This window comes from Oryx dammah, unplaced genomic scaffold (genome assembly GCF_014754425.2).
Source record: "Oryx dammah isolate SB20612 unplaced genomic scaffold, SCBI_Odam_1.1 HiC_scaffold_17, whole genome shotgun sequence".
Lineage (NCBI taxonomy): Eukaryota > Metazoa > Chordata > Mammalia > Artiodactyla > Bovidae > Oryx > Oryx dammah.
Genome location: NW_024070201.1, coordinates 19,885,796 through 19,905,025, shown reverse-complemented (window position 1 = coordinate 19,905,025; position 19,230 = coordinate 19,885,796). Strand labels below are relative to the sequence as shown.

Below are 19,230 nucleotides of genomic sequence, written 5' to 3'. Positions count from 1 at the left end.
AAAATACACATTCTTTTGATGTACACGTAAAATGTTTTCCAGGATAGTTCACATTCTAGGCCAAAATACAAGTGTCAACAGATTTAACAGGAGAGAAGTTATATCAATCATATTCTAATCACAACTATATGAAACTTGAAATCAATTACAAAAAGAAAAATGGGAGAAGCACAGACACATGGAAAGTAAACAGTGTGGTACAGAAAACCAATGGGCTGATGAAGAAATCAGAAAGTATCTTGAGACAAATAAAAATGGAAACAATGCTTCATGCAGCAGAGCAGTTGTATGTAACTTCCCTGTAGCTCAAATGGTAAAGAACCTGCCTGCGATGCAGGAGTCCAGGGTTTGATTCCTGGTTTGGGAAGTACCTCTGGAGAAAGGAATGGCAATCCACTCCAGTATTCTTGCTTGGAGAATCCCATGGACAGAGAAGCCTGGCGGGCCACAGTCCGTGGAGTCACAAAGAGTTGGACATGACTGAGTGACTAACACACAGAGTTGTATGGGGAGTTAACATCAGTACAGGCCTTCCTCAGGAAACAAGTAAAATCTCAAACAACCTAACCTGTTTTGGGCTCCAAAATCACTGCAGATGGTGATTGCAGCCATGAAATTAAAAGACACTTACTCCTTGGAACGAGTTATGACCAACCTAGATAGCATATTTAAAAGCAGAGACATTACTTTGCCAACAAAGGTCCATCTAGTCAAGGGTATGGTTTTTCCAGTAGTCATGTATGGATGTGAGAGTTGGACTGTGAAGAAAGCTGAGCATCGAAGAATTGATGCTTTTGAACTGTGGTGTTGGAGAAGACTCTTGAGAGTCCTTGGACTACAAGGAGATCCAACCAGTCCATTCTAAAGGAGATCAGTCCTGGGTGTTCTTTGGAAGGAATGATGCTAAAGCTGAAACTCTAATACTTTGGCCACCTCATGCAAAGAGTTGACTCATTGGGAAAGACTCTGATGCTGGGAGGGATTGGGGGCAGGAGGAGAAGGGGACGACAGAGGATGAGATGGCTGGATGGCATCACCGACTCGATGGATGTGAGTCTGAGTGAACTCCGGGAGTTGGTGATGGACTGGGAGGCCTGGCATGCTGCAATTCATGGGGTCGCAAAGAGTTGGACACGATTCTTTGAGCGACTGAACTGAACTGACTGAACCTGCCTTCTGAAGGAATTAGATAAAAGAAGAATAAGCAAACCCTAAAGTCAGGAGAAGGAAGGAAATAATAAATATCAGAAAGGAAATAAATAAAATAGAGACCAAAAAGTAATGGAAAAAGACCAGTGAAATAGCTAATTTTTTGAAAAGATAAAATTGATAAACTGTTAGCTAGACTCATCAAGAAGAAAAGGGACAGGACACAAAAAAAGAAATGAAAGAGGAGAAAAAAAAGAATTCTGTGAATAGTTGTATGCCAACAAATTAGACAACATAGAAAAAATATGCAAATGTTGAAAAACATTCAAACTCCTAACACCGTATCAAGAGAAAACAGACAATTTGAACAGATTGATTACTAGTACTGAAATTGGATTTATAATTTTAAAAAATCTACTAGCAAACAACAGTCCAGGACCAGATGACTTCACAGGGAAATTCCACCAAACATATAAATAAGAGCTAATTCCTTTCTTCCTCAGTCTCCCAAACTCATTCTCCAAGGCCACCGTTACCTTGATACTAAACTAGACTGAGACACTAAAAAAGAGAAAAGAAAATTACAGGCCAATATCCTTGATGAATATACATGCAAAAATCCTTAACAAAATATTAGGAAACTGAATTAAACAGTACAAAGAAAAGATCTTACATTGTGATCAAGTGGGATTTATTCCAGGGATGCAGTTCAGTTCAGTCGCGTCTGACTCCTTGCGACCCCATGAATTGCAGCACGCCAGGCCTCCCTGTCCATCACCAACTCCCGGAGTTCACTCAGACTCACGTCCATCGAGTCAGTGATGCCATCCAGCCATCTCATCCTCTGTCGTCCCCTTCTCCTCCCTGCCCCCAATCCCTCCCAGCATCAGAGTCTTTTCCAAAGAGACAACTCTTCACATGAGGTGGCCAAAGTACTGGAGTTTCAGCTTTAGCATCATTCCTTCCAAAGAAATCCCAGGGCTGATCTCCTTCAGAATGGACTGGTTGGATCTCCCTGCAGTCCAAGGGACTCTCAGGAGTCTTCTTGGTTCAAAAATGGGCAAGTAAATCATTGCAATACACCACATTAACAAAGTATGGAAATCACATGATCACCTCAGTAGATACAGAAGAAGCATTTGACAAAATTCAGCATCAATTTATGATAAAAAAAAAAATCCAATTTTTCCCCAGATCTGGAGAGAACATATCTCAACATACTAAATACTCTTTATGACAAACCCACACCTAACATCATAAATACTCTGAAAAGCTGAAAGCTTTTTCTTTTCAATCAGGAACAAGACAAAGATGCCCAGTCTAACCACTTTTATTTAACATAGTATTGGAAGTCCTAGCCACACAACTTTAAAAGAAATAAAATGGATCCATGTTGGAAATGAAGAAGTAAAATTATCGCTATTTGCAGATGACCTGACACTATGTCTCAGTTCAGTTCTGTTCAGTTGCTCAGTCTGTCTGACTCTTTACAACCCTAAGGACTGCAAGCATGCCAGGCTTCCTGTCCATCACCAACTCTGGGAACTTACTCAAATATTATGTATAGAAAACCCTATATATATTATGTATAGAAAACCCTCAAGTCTTCATCAGAGAGCTATTAGAACTAATAAATTAACAGTAAATTTTAATATACAAGATTAATATACAGAAACCTGCTACTTTTCTATACACTAATAAAGAGCTATCAGAAAGGAAAGAGACACATGTACCCCAATGTTCATCGCAGCACTGTTTATAATAGCCAGGACATAGAAACAACCTAGATGTCCATCAGCAGATGAATGGATAAGAAAGCTGTGGTACATATACACAATGGAGTAGTACTCAGCCATTAAAAAGAATACATTTGAATCAGTTCTAATGAGATGGATGAAACTGGAGCCGATTATACAGAGTGAAGTAAGCCAGAAAGAAAAACACCAATACAGTATACTGACACATATATACGGAATTTAGAAAGATGGTAATGATGACCCTTTATGCTAGACAGCAAAGGAGACACAAATGTATAGAACGGACTTTTGGACTCTGGGGGAGAGGGAGAGGGTGGGATGATTTGGGGGAATGGCTTTGAAACATGTATACTATCATATAAGAAACGAAGTGCCAGTCTATGTTCAATACAGGATACAGGATGCTTGGGGCTGGTGCATGGGGATGATCCAGAGGGATGGTATGGGGTGGGAGATGGGAGGGGGATTCAGGATTGGGAGCTTGTATACACCTGTGGTGGATTCATGTCAATGTGTGGCAAAACCAATACAGTATTGTAAAGTAAAATAAAGTAAAAATAAAATATTAAAAAAATAAAAAAATAACATAAAATTGCATTTAAAAAACGCCAAGTAATAAACTTTTTTTTGTTGTTTTTTGTTTTTGTTTTTGTTTTTAATTTATTTATTTATTTATTTTAAATTTTTACTTTACAATTCTGTATTGGTTTTGGCATAGATTGACATGAATCCACCACAGGTGTACACTTAATCATAGAGGTGAAAGACCTCAATTTTGAAAACTATAAAACATTAATGAAGGAAATTGAAGGTGCTACCCCCCTCAAAAAAATGGAAAGATGTCCTGTGTTCATCAGTTGGAAGATTTAATGTTGTTAAAATGTCTATAATGCTCAAAACAGTCTACAGGTTTAATGTAGTCCCTATCAAAATACACATGACAGTTTTAACAGAACCAAGCAAATAATCCTGAAATTGATATGGAATGACAAGAGATAACATAGCCAAAGCAGTCTTGAGAAGACAGAACATGATAGGGGTATCATGCTCCCTGTCAGACTAAACTTCAAAACAGTACAATACTGCTGTGATTACTCTGTTACTCTGTATATATACAGTGAGGAAAAGTGTTACTAGGAAAACCTGAGAGCAGGCTATAAAAGAATGAAATTAGAACATTCCCTCACAACATATATAAAAACAAACTCAAAATGGAATAAAGACCTTAATGTAAGACTGGAAATCAAAAAAATCTATTAAAATTCTATAAAAAAAGATAAAAAAAGAAAATTCACAGATCACTCTTCGACATAAATCATAGCAGTATTTTTTTGGAACTCTCTCCTCAGGCAAAAGAAACAAAAGCAAAAAAAATAAACAAGTGGGACCTAATTAAACTTAAAAGCTTTGCACAGCAAAGGACGCCATTGACATAAAAAGATAATCTACTGAATGGAAGAAATTATTTGCAAATGATATAACTGATGGGTTAATATCCAGATGAGGTAAATAACTCAACATCAGAAAAACAAACAACCCAATTATAAAATTGGAAGATTAACTGAATAAGAAAAAAATTCAAAAGAATTCAAAAAGAATTCCAAAAGACATTTTTCCAAAGAAAACTTACAGATAGCCAATAGGCACTCAGTATCACTGATTATTAGGGAAATGCAAATTAAAACCATGATGAGGTAGCAGTCCACATCTGTCAGAATAACTGTCATCAGCAAGAACACAAATAACAAATGCTGCAGAGGATATGGAGAAAAGGGAACCATTGTACATTATTGGTAAGAATAAACTGGTGCTGACAATATGGAAACAATATGAAGATTCCTTAAAAAAACTAGAACTCGAACTTCCATATGACCTAGTAATTGCACACCTGGGTTTATATCCAAGGGAAATGAAAACACTCATATGAAAATATGTAATACATTGACCCCAATATTCATTAGCAGGTTTATTTACAATTGCCATGATATGGAATCTACCTAAGTGTTCATTAACAGATGAATGGAAAAAGAAGATGTGGTATGTATATACTGTGGAATGCCACTCAGCCATAAAAAAGAATGAAATTTTCTCATTTGCAATAACTAGGTATTGTGCTTAATGAAATAAATTAGATGAGGACAAACACTGTGTTATCACTTACATGTGAAATCTAAAAAGTAAAATGTATATAACAGAACAGAAACAGACTCAAAGATACAAGAGAACTGATGGTTACCAATGAGGAGAGGAAGTCAGCAAGGGAATGACAGGGTTGGTGGTTAAGAGGTACCAACTATTATTTAAGAAATAAGCTACAAGGATATATAGCACAGAGAATATTGTCAATGTTTTATAATAATTTAAAATGCATGTGGTCTATAAAAATGTTGACTCACTGTTCTGTACCCATGAAACTGGTTTAATATTGTTAGTCAACTATAGTTCAATTAAAGAATAAGGCACGGGCTTGACTAAATATTAATACTGCTTTTGTAAGCACTATATTTAATCTGAGCATTATTGATAATAATAGAGATCTCACATTTATTGGAAGCCTGTTAAGTATTTTTCTAGAAAATTTTACCCATATAACTGTTCTGTTGTATAGATAGTATCTTTCTCATTTACAGAAGATATTTCTTAAAGAAATTAAGTGACTTCCCCAAGATAACAAAATTAGTAATTAGTTGAGCCCACATTTGAACATAGGTCTATCATATGTCAAACTCCATGCATTTAATCAATATGAATTGATCAAAATTTCATCCATGCTGTCTCTATAATTTACCTCTTTTTTTATGGATGGTATACAAGATTCCTCAACCAGTTAGTGTTTGTTCAGTTTTGGTTTTTAAATCAGTCTTTCTCTTGTGATAAGTAAAAGGATCTAACTAACTACTCATCTAACTAAGAAATGATGTAGAATGTTTAATGAACTATTGATCTTTTAAAACCGTATGCAAAGATAATAAATGCAAAGCTGTTTCTGAATGTGTTTCCCTTAGGAAAAGTTTATTGTGGTAGGAATATTTAACATTGAGATCTACCTTCTAAGCAAATTAAGGGTACAGTACAGTATTGTTCATAGGCACAGTGTTGCACAGCAGCATCTCTAGAATTTATTCATCTTGCATAAATGAAAATGTATATTCATTAATTAGCAGCTCCCCACATTCCACCTTTCCCCAGCCCTTTGCCGCCTATATTCCACTTAGGTTCTATGAGTTTGATTGACTCCCTTAGATACCTCATATAAGTAGAATCATTGTTCTTCTCTGATTGGCTTATTTTACTTAGCATTATGTCCTCTGGGTTCATCCATGTTGTTGCATATGATAGGATTTCTTAAAGCTGAATACTATTCCACTGTATGTATGTGCTGGTGGACATTCATTTCAGTTCAGTTCAGTCGCTCAGTCGTGTCCAACTCTTTGCGACCCCATGAATTGCAGCACACCAGGCCTCCCTGTCCATCACCAACTCCCGGAGTTCACTCAAACTCACATCCATTGAGTCCGTGATGCCATCCAGCCATCTCATCCTCTGTCATCCCATTCTCCTCCTGCCCGCAATCCCTCCCAGCATCAAAGTCTTTTCCAATGAGTCAACTCTTCACATGAGGTGGCCGAAGTACTGGAGTTTCAGCTTTAGCATCATTCCCTCCAAAGAAATCCCAGGGCTGATCTCCTTCAGAATGGACTGGTTGGATCTCCTTGCAGTCCAAGGACTCTCAAGAGTCTTCTCCAACACCACAGTTCAAAAGCATCAATTCTTTGGTGCTCAGCTTTCTTCACAGTCCAACTCTCATATCCATACATGACCACTGGAAAAACCATAGCCTTACACATTTACACAATACTGTTCCACATCTTGTCTATTGTAAATAGTGCTTCATTGAATGTGAAAGTGCTAGTATCTCTTCTAGATCCTGATTTCAGTTATTTGATAAATATACAGAAGTGGGATTGTTGAATTTTTAAGTACTAGCTATATTTGTTGGGGATATTAAAGAGTATGAGTGGTCTAAGTTAATTTTGTGAGGGCATGAACTCTTTCTCCTTGACACAGAGAAAACGTATATTTAGGAGATAATCATTAGTGTTGACATCAGTAGAGGATCACTGACTCAATGGGCATAAATTTAAGCAAACTCCAGGAGACAGAGGAGGATAAAGAAGCCTGGTATGCTGCAGTCCATGGAGTTGCAAAGAAGTGAACTTGACTTAGCGATTAAACAACAAATGAAAGCTGCCATCTTGCAAAACTTTTACCACAGTTGTTCAGGAAATTGCTGATATATACATATATATATATATGTATATCCAACATTTTCATATACTGACAGATCCTTCTTAATAAGAGATAATTTATTCTTTCCGAAATAGCAACCAAGAAGTAGTCCTCTGATACACTAAACCTATGTCCTCCCTATCACTTTTCACCTCTGTATGCAGGATTGAGGTGAACCCTGAATCAATTACTTGTTGGAATAAACTAGGTTATTTATTTATTTATTACTCAGTATAAATAATTGAGTTATTTAGTACTTAATATACTTAGTGAACAGATTCACTACCTTATGTTCAGTATTGCCTCAGCTCATCTTCAGGCTCCATTTGGAAACTGCTTTCAGTCCTTAAGTTGATACTATAGAAATAAACTCAGGGGGGATAAATAGTTGGCCAACTGCCACATATTTATTTAGTCAAAATAAGTGGATTTTAGTGAGTACAATAATACAGAATGTTTTAAAAGTCTTTCTTTGGCTAAGGTATTTTATTTATTCCATTTCATGTAGAATGTTGACAGTGTTTGCCTAAAATTGTTTTTGAGTTCATTGTCATTCTTTTCCATATTGAATTAAACAAGTACTAATATTAAAGCTAGATGTGACCTTAAGGACCACTTTTGATATTCATTAGAAAGGTAAATTAAAAATTATTTTCCTATAGAATTGTGTCTTTACATTTTTAAAAACAATGTTTGAGCATCACTGTATTTAGAAAGAAGCTGATATATCCCCTGTGTTTATAGCCTTAGAGCACCTATTTGGATATACAGAAAAGGAAATAAAAGGGCTTCTCAGGTGGCACAATGGTAAAGAATCCACCTTCCAATGCAGGAGACACAAGAGACACGTGTTTGATCCCTGAGTTGGGAAGATCCTCTGCAGAAGGAAATGGCAACTCACTCCAGTATTCTTGCCTCAGAAATTCCATGGACAGAGAAACCTGATGGGTTATAGTCCATGAGGTCACAATAAGTCAGGCACAACTGAGCATACACAAGGAAATGGAAATAGTTATTTCATACTCTCTTAAACCATAACTATTCTCATATTCTATTTCCTGAAAGAAATATGGAAGTAATGATGAATTCTGTGTAGGTCAAAAAGATGTGGAGAAAAACAAGTTCCAATTATTAATTCATTACTAATAGGATTATCATCAGATACTTACGGAATATAACATATTCTCTACCCCAAAATGTATTTAATAGAACATCTCTATCTTGGAATGGAGTGAAATCTAGAATTCATACTTTTAAATTTCTATTGGAATAATCTAATACTATTAAAAATTGAAGTGAAAAATCTGAAGAAACACACTGTGACCCTAAGGTTCTCCATCTTAATATAAATTGAAATGCTAGTTTTAAATATTTTTAAACTAGTACCTCTAGCTTTATGGACATAAATGTTCATGAGATTTGTCCCCCAAGTCCATAAAAGAAGAGTCCCATCAGAAAGCCTTGTAGGTAAGGAGATTTAGAAGAGTAAGTTTTAAGATTTAGGTCATACCTGAATGATCTAGTAGTTTTCCCTACTTTCTTCCATTTAAGTCTGAATTTGGCAATAAGGAGTTCATGATCTGAGCCACAGTCAGCTCCCAGTCTTGTTTTTGCTAACTGTATAGAGCTGCTCCATCTTTGGCTGCAAAGACTATAGTCAGTCTGATACAGGTATTGACCATCTGGTGATGTCCATGTGTAGAGTTGTCTCTTGTGTTGTTGGAAGAGATTGTTTGCTATGACCAGTGTGTTCTCTTGACAAAATTCTGTTAGCCTCTGCCCTGCTTCATTTTGTACTCCAATACCAAATTTGCCTGTTACTCCAGGTATCTCTTGACTTCCTACTTTTGCATTCCAGTCCTAATAAAAAGGACATCTTTTTTGGGTGTTCTAGAAGTTCTTGTAGATCTTCATAAAAATGTTCAACTTCAGCTTCTTCAGCATTACTGGTTGAGACATAGAGTTGGATTACTGTGATATTGAATGGTTTGCCTTGGAAATGAACTGAGATCATTCTGTCATTTTGGAGATTGCATCCAACTACTGCATTTTGGACTGTCTTGTTGACTATGTGGCTACTGCATTTCTTCTAAGGGATTTGACCTAAATCCAGTTCCTTACGATTATACAGTGTAAGTGACAAATAGAATCAAGGGATTAGATCTGATAGACAGAGTGCCTGAAGAACTATGGACAGAGGTTCATGGCATTGTACAGGAGGCAGTGATCAAGACCATCTCCAAGAAATAGAAATGCAAAAGACAAAATGGTTGTCTGAGGAGGCCTTATAAATAACTGAGAAAAGAAGAGAAGCTAAAGGCAAAGGAGAAAGGGAAAGATATACCCATTTGAATGCAGAGTTCCAAAGAATAGCAAGGAGAGATAAGAAAGCCTTCCTCAGTAATCAATGCAAAGAAATAGAGGAAAACAATAGAATGGGAATGACTAGAGATATCTTCAAGAAAATTAGAGATACCAAGGGAACATTTCATGTAAAGATGGGAACAATAAAGGACAGAAATGGTATGGACCTAACAGAAGCAGAAGATATTAAGAGTGGCAAGAATATACAGAAGAACTATACAAAAAAAGATCTTCATGACCCAGATAACCATGATGGTGTGATCATGCATCTAGAGCCAGACATCCTGGAATGAGAAGTCAAGTGGGCCTTAGGAAACATCACTATGAACAAAGTAGTGGAGGTGATGGAATTCCAGTTGAGCTATTTCAAATCCTAAGAGATGATGCTGTGAAAGTGCTGCATTCAATATGCCTCAGCACTGGCCACAGGATTGGAAAAGGTCAATCTTCATTCCAATCCCAAAGGCAATGCCAAAGAATGTTCAAAGTACCGCACAATTGCACTAATCTCACACACTAGCAAAGTAATGCTCAAAATTCTCCAAGCCAGGCTTCAACAGTATGTGAACCATGAACTTCCAGATGTTCAAGCTGGATTTAGAAAAGGCAGGGGAATCAGAGATCAAATTGCCAACATCAATTGGATCATCGAAAAAGCAAGAGAGTCCCAGAAAAACATCTACGTCTACTTCTGCTTTATTGACTACGTCAAAGCCTTTGACTGTGTGGATCACAACAAACTGTGGAAAATTCTTAAAGTCATGGGAATACCAGACCACCTTACCTGCCTCCTGAGAAATCTGTATGCAGGTCAAGAAGCAATAGTTAGAACTGGACATGGAACAACACACTGGTTCAAAATTGGGAAAGCAGTACATCAAGGCTGCATGTTGTCTCTGTGTTTATTTAATGTAGATGCAGCGTACATCATATGAAATGCTGGAAAAAAAAAAAAAAAGAAATGCTGGGCTGGATGAATCACAAGCTGGAATCAAGACTGCCGGGAGAAATATCAATAACCTCAGATATGCGGATGACACCACCCTGATGGCAGAAAGTGAAGAAGAACTAAAGAGCTTTTTGATGAAAGTGAAAGAGGAGAGTGAAAAAGTTGGCTTAAAGCTCAACATTCAGAAAACTAAGATCATGGCAACTGGTTCAGTCACTTCATGGCAAATAGATGGGGAAACAGTGAGAGACTTTATTTTGGGGGGCTCCAAAATCACTGCAGATGGTGACTATAGCCATGAAATTAAAAGACGTTTGCTCCTTGGAAGAAAAACTGTGACCAACCTAGACAACCTGTTATAAATCAGACATTACTTTGCCAACAAAAGTCCATCTAGTCAAAGCTATGGTTTTTCTAGTAGTCATGTGTGGATATGAGAGTTGGACTCTGAAGAAAGCTGAGCACCGAAGAATTGATGCTTTTGAACTGTGGTGTTGAAGAAGACTCTTGAGAGTCCCTTGGACAGCAAGGAGATCCAACCAGTCTATCCTAAAGGAAACCAGTCCTGAATATTCATTGGAAGGACTGATACTGAAGCTGAAACCCCAGTACTTTGGCCCCCTCATGTGAAGAACTGACTCAGTGGAAAAGACCCTGATGCTGGGAAGGATTGAAGATGGTAGGAGAAGAGGATGATAGGGGATGAAATGGTTGGGTGGCATCACCTACTCAATGGGCATGAGTTTGAGTAAGCTCCAATATTTGGTGATAGACAGAGAAGCCTGGCTCACTGCAGTCCATGGGGTTGCAGAGTTAAACAGGATTGAGAAACTAAACTGAACTGAAGGTTTAAGATAATAAAGCTGAAGAAAACTTCATGGAGACACAGTCCCCTCCAGGTCCTTTGTAAGAATGGCCATGTCCACAGGACTTTTTATAGATACATAATGGTTATAAGCATAAGTAAGCTCAAGAGTCAACCCTGCTCAGGTTCAGATTCTAGCTCTGCTAGTTAATCTGTTGGACTTTTAGCAAATTACTTAATCTCCCTGTGACAACATTTTCTTGTCTATAAAACTGTTTGAGGATTAAACTAATATGTGTAACGTGTTAACAATTACTGGTAAATGATAAGTTCTCAATAAATACTGACCATTAGAATGAAAGTGTTGTTTACACTTTTAGATAGCTCCTTGTTTTTTTGTATTAATATAAGGAAGTAGACAGTCTTGACAATTTATTGATCTAGGGAAGGCATTATTGGAATGACTTTTTTCCAGATGAATAGGTATACAAGTTCCCACATGGTATCTGACATTTCTAATATAAAGAGAGGCCTGCATTAAAAAAAAAAACAAAAAACTCAAAATGTATGAAGGCAGATACAGAAACATACTATTCCTCCCAAAAGATTCATAGTTTCAATTTTATATTACCTTATATAGCTGCCATCAAGAAGTAAGATTTTTAAGAGAAAAAGTAAGATTTTACTTAAAAAAAAACTAATGATTTATAGCAATAGGATGGAAAATATTGAAATAAAGAATGAAGTCATTATGCCACAAGGCACTTTTCTATTATATTTACATTGTTTGCCTTACAGGAAGTATAGATGAGGCTTTGAATCTAGATTATCATTCATGTAAAGGCTCCTAAAAAATCCTGTTTTATTTTATAAATTCTACTGAAGAATTTTAGCTTTAAATATTCCATGAGGAGTTTTAGGAATATGAAGTATCTTTGATTTTCATTTTAGCTTTTAGTGTTTCTGTAAATGGTTCTGAATGATAGAAAGTACTGAGGTTTCCTAGGGCATTCTCTTTATCCTTAACCAGTGCCTTCTAACTGTTTAAGTCTCAGGTCCATTATAAGCATTAAATCTGTAAAGTAGGAGAGAATGATGGTTTCAATACCAGGGTTGTAAGGAGGATTAGATAGAAATTGAAAAAGCAGTTTCATTGCCAACTTAAAAGTAGATCACTTTCTGGGTATCCAGAGATAGATATCAATTATATCAACTCTACTTTAAATATAATACTTCCTGGCCTCTTTTTTTCCAGTTTAGTTTAAGGTCTATTTTTAGGCTATAGTTTTTTTCAGTTTTAGCCACAATATAAGGGAGGTGGTAAGAAAAAAAATTTTTTTAAGGAAATTTAAAATAATCTTTGCTTGTAAAGACTAGAAAGCATACAGCTACTCAGCTGGAAATGCATTGTAAATTTCTCTAATTCCTGGTTATATTTTTAGTGCATATAAGGTAGAAATTTTATAAATATTTTAATAAATAATGTTTATGTTTAATCTCTACCCAGCCATTTATATATATTTGGAAATAAGTTATAAGTAATAAGTGAATTAACTTTTTATAACAGCAATAAGTTTAAAATTGGGTTTTTGATCCAAATGCAATACTTAACATATAGAAAATAAAATTGCCAGTTTATGGCTATTTGCTACCATAAATGCAAGCATTAGGACCAATATGTCATATGTTTCAAAGGCCTTTTTAGGCTAAGGTAACCAAACATGTTACAATTCACTGAAGGTAAAAACAATGAATAAGACATTCTTTGCCTATGATTAGTAAAACTGTCTTCTTATCACATGTATGGAAGTTCTCATAAAATTTAAGAAACAAAATAACATGAAATCCTATCTGGTTTTTCTCTTTCTAGATATAACAATAACTTTAAAATAAAAAATAAAATAAAGTTAAGTGACATGTGGACAGCAAGCTGTGTGGATGAAGTGGGAGAAGGCAACACCAATGCCATGAAATCCTTTGTCTTGGGCTGGCCCACAGTGAACTTCGTGGCCACTTTCAGGTGAGAACCATAGCTTGTCTTATATTATTCATATGGGTTTGCTACTGTGAAATACAGACAGCTATGTAATTTCTAGAATGGAGAGGGGAAAAAGATAATTCAGTTTTGTTCCCATAATTTTTTAAAGAAAAAAATTTTTTTATGATTGATCTATTCTGTTTTATAGAGAAGTTCATTTGTATTCTAAAGCCAATAATTCATCTTTTGGCACACCCTCAATAAAGACACCTGTGCTTTATGTTTCTCCCAAAGAGTGTTTTATTAAAAGATGTGAAAGGATACATTTGAATCAGTTCTGATGAGATGGATGAAACTGGAGCCGATTATACAGAGTGAAATAAGCCAGAAAGAAAAACACCAATACAGTATACTAACACATATATATGGAATTTAGAAAGATGGCAATGATGACCCTGTATGCAGGACAGCAAAAAAGACACAGATGTGTATAGTGGACTTTTGAACTCAGAGGGAGAGGGAGAGGGTGAGATGATTTGGGAGAATGGCATTGAAACATGTATAATATCGTGTAAGAATTGAATCGCCAGTCTTATGTCCAATGCAGGATACGGCATGCTTGGGGCTGGTACACAGGGATGACCCAGAGAGATGTTGTGGGGAGGAGGGTGGGAGGGGGGTTCATGTTTGGGAACGCATGTACACCCGTGGTGGATTCATGTCAATGTATGGCAAAACCAATACAGAATTGTAAAGTAAAATAAAAAATAAATTAATTAAAAAAAAAGAAAGATGTGAAAGGTAATGGTAAATATTGAGAACTCTTGAAAGCATTTACCTTGGTTTGAGCTGTGACTTTTTAAAGGGGCTACTTAAACACCTCTAACACCATGGAAGAGGAAGAGTAATCAGAGTTCTAGGACCTCCCTCTGCAGTATTCCCTTCCCTCATGTTTGCTGCTGCTAAGTCGCTTCAGTCATGTCCGACTCTGTGCGACCCCATAGATGGCAGCCCACCAGGCTCCCCCATCCCTGGGATTCTCCAGGCAAGAACACTGGAGTGGGTTGCCATTTCCTTCTCCAATGCATGAAAGTGAAAAGTGAAAGTGAAGTCACTGAGTCGTGTCCAACTCTCAGTGACCCCATGGACTGCAGCCTACCAGGCTCCTCCGTCCATGGGAGTTTCCAGGCAAGAGTACTGGAGTGGGGTGCCATTGCCAATTGAGTTTTCAAGTTAACTTTTTAAACCACTGAAACAGATGTTTTACTGAAAAAATTCTATAAAAGACTCCAATTAAGCTTGAATAACTGGTTTATACTCCCAGATTTTCTTTAAAAATAGTTTATAATTATAGAAATAAATTTAATGTAATGAAATAATGTGGTTCCTAATTGCACATCATGTTCTAACTTGGTATCTACAGAGGTGTGACAATCAAAACCAGATTTATGAATTCAAGGAATGAAAGTCAGTTTCCTAAGACTTATTCCTTGGCTGGGATGGAGTTGGAGAATGCATGAAGAGAGAATCTTTGTGCTCTTATCTGAACAGGCTAAATTGACACTTTTCCATTCAGAGTGAGCATACGAAAACTCAGACTTATGATATTGAACAATGGCATGTTCAGTATTTGTTTTACACCTAAAAGAGCTGGTTTTTATTTCAAGCACACATTTTTCTTTCTACTTCCCCATTACCATCCAATTCCTCAGGCATCATTTTAAAACCAAATAACTATTTTTTTGAAACTTAATCTAATAAAGGAAAGGCATGCCATTAAATTCTATTATGCACTATTGACCTACCACAGGATTTTAAGAATTTATTTAGAAGAAACATACATTTGTATCATTCTCCATGTGTCTTCTTTTCCATGACAAGCTTCTCTAAATATTGTCATTTCATATTGTTTAATCTCCCTGGTGTTTACCGCTGAAAGGAAGGGATTTCAAGTGAAGGGTGAGACTACATTATGTCTTCAAACAAGGGGTTTCCATAAAACTTTTTTTTAAGTAGAAGGGAAAATATTGAATAATTTATAAAATAATTCCTCAAAAAGTATAGTACTTTAACTGAATGACTAAGTTAACATCCCTTGTGATGTTGTGTGGACATCATCTATGCTTTGATAGTGTATTGAGGAGTTTCTGTGGTGTTTGTCTCCGATACCATAGCCCCAGTCTAATCACAAGAAAAATGTCAGATAAGCCCAAATTGAGGAATGTTCTATAGAGTTACCTGACCAGTAAGCCTCAAAATTGTCACAATAAAAAAAAACAAACATGAAAAGGCACACAAAAGGTCACTAAGGAGGCATGATATCTAAATCTACTATGTGGTATCCTACAATAGAAAATAGGAAAAGGACATTAATGGAGACACTGGTGAAATCTGAAGTCAGTAGTGTAATTAATGGTAATGTACCAGCATTGGTTTCCTAGTTTGATGGATGTGCCATGACATTGTGAGAGGATAACATTAGAAGAAACAAAAACTGGGTGAGAGAGGTATATCGGGATTCTCTGTACTATCTTTGCAACTTTCCTGAAAATCTAAACCTATCTCGAAATTAAAATATTACTCTTTAAAAAAAAATAGTAGTGTGGAAGCGTTCAGGCTCTGGTATGGCAGAGTGAGGTCTTAACAGACTGACCACTCTACAGATAACAACTGTAAACTCTAAAAAAACACAAACAACAACCTCCTGAAGGTTCTGGAAAGTTAACAAAATGTTGGCAGATTTTGGAGAAGACTTGAAACTTGGAACAAGGCATCTGCACTGCATGAGTTTCCTGCTTTTAAGGCATTAGCCTTAGGGCAGGCTGCAGTCAAATCATGGTGCAAGGCATCTAAACTGATAAAAACTCAGGCATTCTGGGCTGAAACACCAAAGTACAGAGTTTGGGTCAGCCACAGCCACAGAAACTTGAGGGAGGAAATCTCAGGAAGAAGAGTATCAGAGAAAGGAAGCTACAAATTTTCTGTTTAGACTCTGCACAGCTGAATGCTGAACCACATATGCATGGAACAGACTTAAAGCAGCTTCAAGCTAAGGCTGAAAAGACTTGTCCTGAATTGCTGCTGAACACAAGAGGGGTAGGGTTTTCAGCCTGAATCTAATAAAATGAGTTGTCTGTTAAAACAGCGACATTATTTTGCAAATGTAACAAAACTCAGAGTTTCCAGAATAAGATATTTATAATGTCTAGAGTATTATCTGAAGTTTTTTAATCTATGAAGTATCTAGAAAGGAAAAAGATAATAAATAGAAGCCAATCATGAGATGATCTATTAGTTGGAATTGCTATAAAAGAACTTACAAGCAACTCTTACAATTATGCTCAGTAGGTAAAAGAAAAAGCCAATTGAAATGAGTGAAAAGATAGGAAATCTTAGCAGAGAAATAGAAAATATTTTTCAAAAGCCAAATGAAAATTCTAGAACTAAAAATTATAATATCTTAAATTTTTAAAAATTCTCTCTGTGGCTTTAGTTGCAAAATGGAAATGAAACAGAAATAAGTCAGTGAATTTGAAAGTATATCAACAGAGATTATCCATTCTGAGGAAGAGAATAAAAAAGCTTTGTAATCAAAAATGCATTAGAGACTTGGAGGAAACCAAAATATATAATATACATGTAACGGGAATTCGGGAAAGGAGAGGGAAGGAATGCAGCAGAACAAATATTTTAGAAAATCTCCCAAATTTGGTGAAAGACATATATGTATAGATTCAGTGAGCTCTGTGAACCCTAAATGGGAGTAATATGAATAAAACTTCACCTATTTATTTGTAGACAAACTGCTATAAACCAAATATAAGAGAAAATCATGAAAGCAGCCAGAAAAAAACAACACATTATATACAGTAGAACAACAGTTCGCATCACTGTGGTTTTCTCATCAGAAATTATGGCTGTTTCAGAGATCGCTGGAATAACATCTTTAAGAGTGTTTAAAGACTCAAGATTGATCAAAGTGGCAGAGTAGGAGGATGTGGAACTTACCTTCCCCCATGTAGATTATTCCACATCTACATGTGGAATGATTCTCACTGAAAACTGGCAGAAAGACTCCTGTACAACCAAGGCTGTAAGAAAGATCCACACATAATCAGGAAGAAAAGAAAAGTGATCAGGCTGGGAGCTTGCCACCAGGCGTATCCTCAGAGCAAAAGGGAGATTACACGGGCAGAGACCTTCCCTGGGGAGTGAGCAGTTCAAACCACAGATTGGGCATCCCACTCCTGGCATCCTACACAGGGGAGACCAGCCCTCTTGGCTGGTTGGAGAACTGCTGGAAATAACAAGAAGGCTGTGGGAAACCTGGACTCTGCTTGCATGCGTGTACACACTCACTACTCATACGCAGAAACGCACATACATGCCCATAAGCTGGCTTGCCCCTGAGGCATAGTGGAGAAGGCTGATTGAGGATTGTTCTAGAGGCTGCTCGTTTTCCCTAACCACCTCAATGGTGCATGATTTGGGCCTGGTGGAGAAATGCTCAAGCCCTGCTTCCTCCAGTTGCAACTCCCCACTGGACCAAGAGCTGCCATGACTAGGAACAGAACTTAGTTCCAACCGAAGGTGATTTGGTCCTGAGGTGATGTTTAGGTGGGGTAGCAGTGGCCATTGTTGGTCCTTGCTTAAGAAGTACATCAGATGCAGACCAGAACTCTGATGACACCTGATTCATTACAGCTCATGCCACAATATATGGGGAGTTCACACAGACCCCGACTGTCCTGCAGGACAGGACATCAGGGTGGAGGCAACAGAGGAGGGAGAAGGACAAAGGGGACTCAGACCCACAGGTGCCTATGAGCAGAGTAAGGGAAACAATTGCAGATTCTTGTACAGTCAGCAGATCAGAGATAGCTCAGATGTCTGTCTGAGGCTGACATGAACCAAGAACCCACATGAGCTCCCCCCCTTGCATCAGCATAGCCCCACTCTGGAACAAAGGTTCCAGTACTTAGAGAAGTGAAAGCACACACTTAACAGGAACAGAGCCAGCTCAGGCCTGAATCTCGGGTTCTGCTGTAGCAGTTTGAGATCCATTGAGGAGAGAGGAAGTCCTGCCTCCAAGTAGCTTCAGCACTAACCTATCAATTTCCAGCCACATCTACTACCAAGGCTATTGCTGCTGGCACACACTGAGGAAACGTCTGACTTTCATCTACATCAAATCCAGCTCTGCCACCAATGGCACTGGGCACACACAGTCTGTATAGGGATGCTCCCACCTAAGTACACCATTTCAAGAACGTAATAGGTAAGTGTTTCACCAAAATACACAGAGGCTGAAAATGTTAAGCATAATGAAAAAGGCAGAGGAACTGGTTTCAGTTGAAGAAGTAAGAGAAAACCCGAGAGAAATATATAATGAAATAAACTGTTTATCAGACAAAGAATTCAAAGCATTTATAGCAAAAATATTAACTTGATTAGGGAAAAATAGATGAACACAGTGAAAAATTTTAACAAGAAACTAGAAAATAAAAGAGGACCCAGTTAGAAATGAAGAATTCAATAACTAAAATTTTAAAATACACTAGAAAGGATAGCACACTGTGTGATCTGGAAAACAGAATAATAAACACCTGATCAGAGCAGAAAAAAATGTTTAAATGAAAAGAGTTTAAGAGAGCTCTGGAATAACATTAATTAAGCTTACCAACATTAACATTATAGGTAACCCAAAAGGAGAAAAGAGGGAGAAATTGAAACTCAATATTTCATGAAATTATGGTGGAAAACTTCCCAAACTTGTAACAGATACCCAGGTACAGGAAGCAAGGAGGATCCTAAATAGGACAGAAGGCAGTGACATGATGTATTCAAAGTGCTAAAGGGGAATAACTTGCAACCTGTGATACTTAGCAAGATTATCATTTGGAGTCAAAGAAGAGATAAAAGACTTCTCAGAAGGCAA

General features: G+C 37.0%; 1 protein-coding gene across 2 annotated transcripts in view; it reads left to right on the top strand.

Moving 5' to 3' along the window:
- The window catches only part of ARHGAP20 (Rho GTPase activating protein 20), a 209,868-nt gene that overhangs the window by 134,087 nt on the left and 56,551 nt on the right, over window positions 1–19,230 (top strand). Inside the window, exons 1-2 of one of the 2 annotated variants that reach the window (XM_040257934.1) lie at window positions 66–71; window positions 13,185–13,334. In XM_040257934.1, coding sequence (XP_040113868.1) covers window positions 13,231–13,334 — 104 coding nt within the window. In that variant the 5' untranslated portion in view covers window positions 66–71; window positions 13,185–13,230. Of the gene's footprint in view, window positions 1–65; window positions 72–13,184; window positions 13,335–19,230 lie in introns of those variants that run through there. The other variant, XM_040257933.1, reaches the window with a different exon arrangement.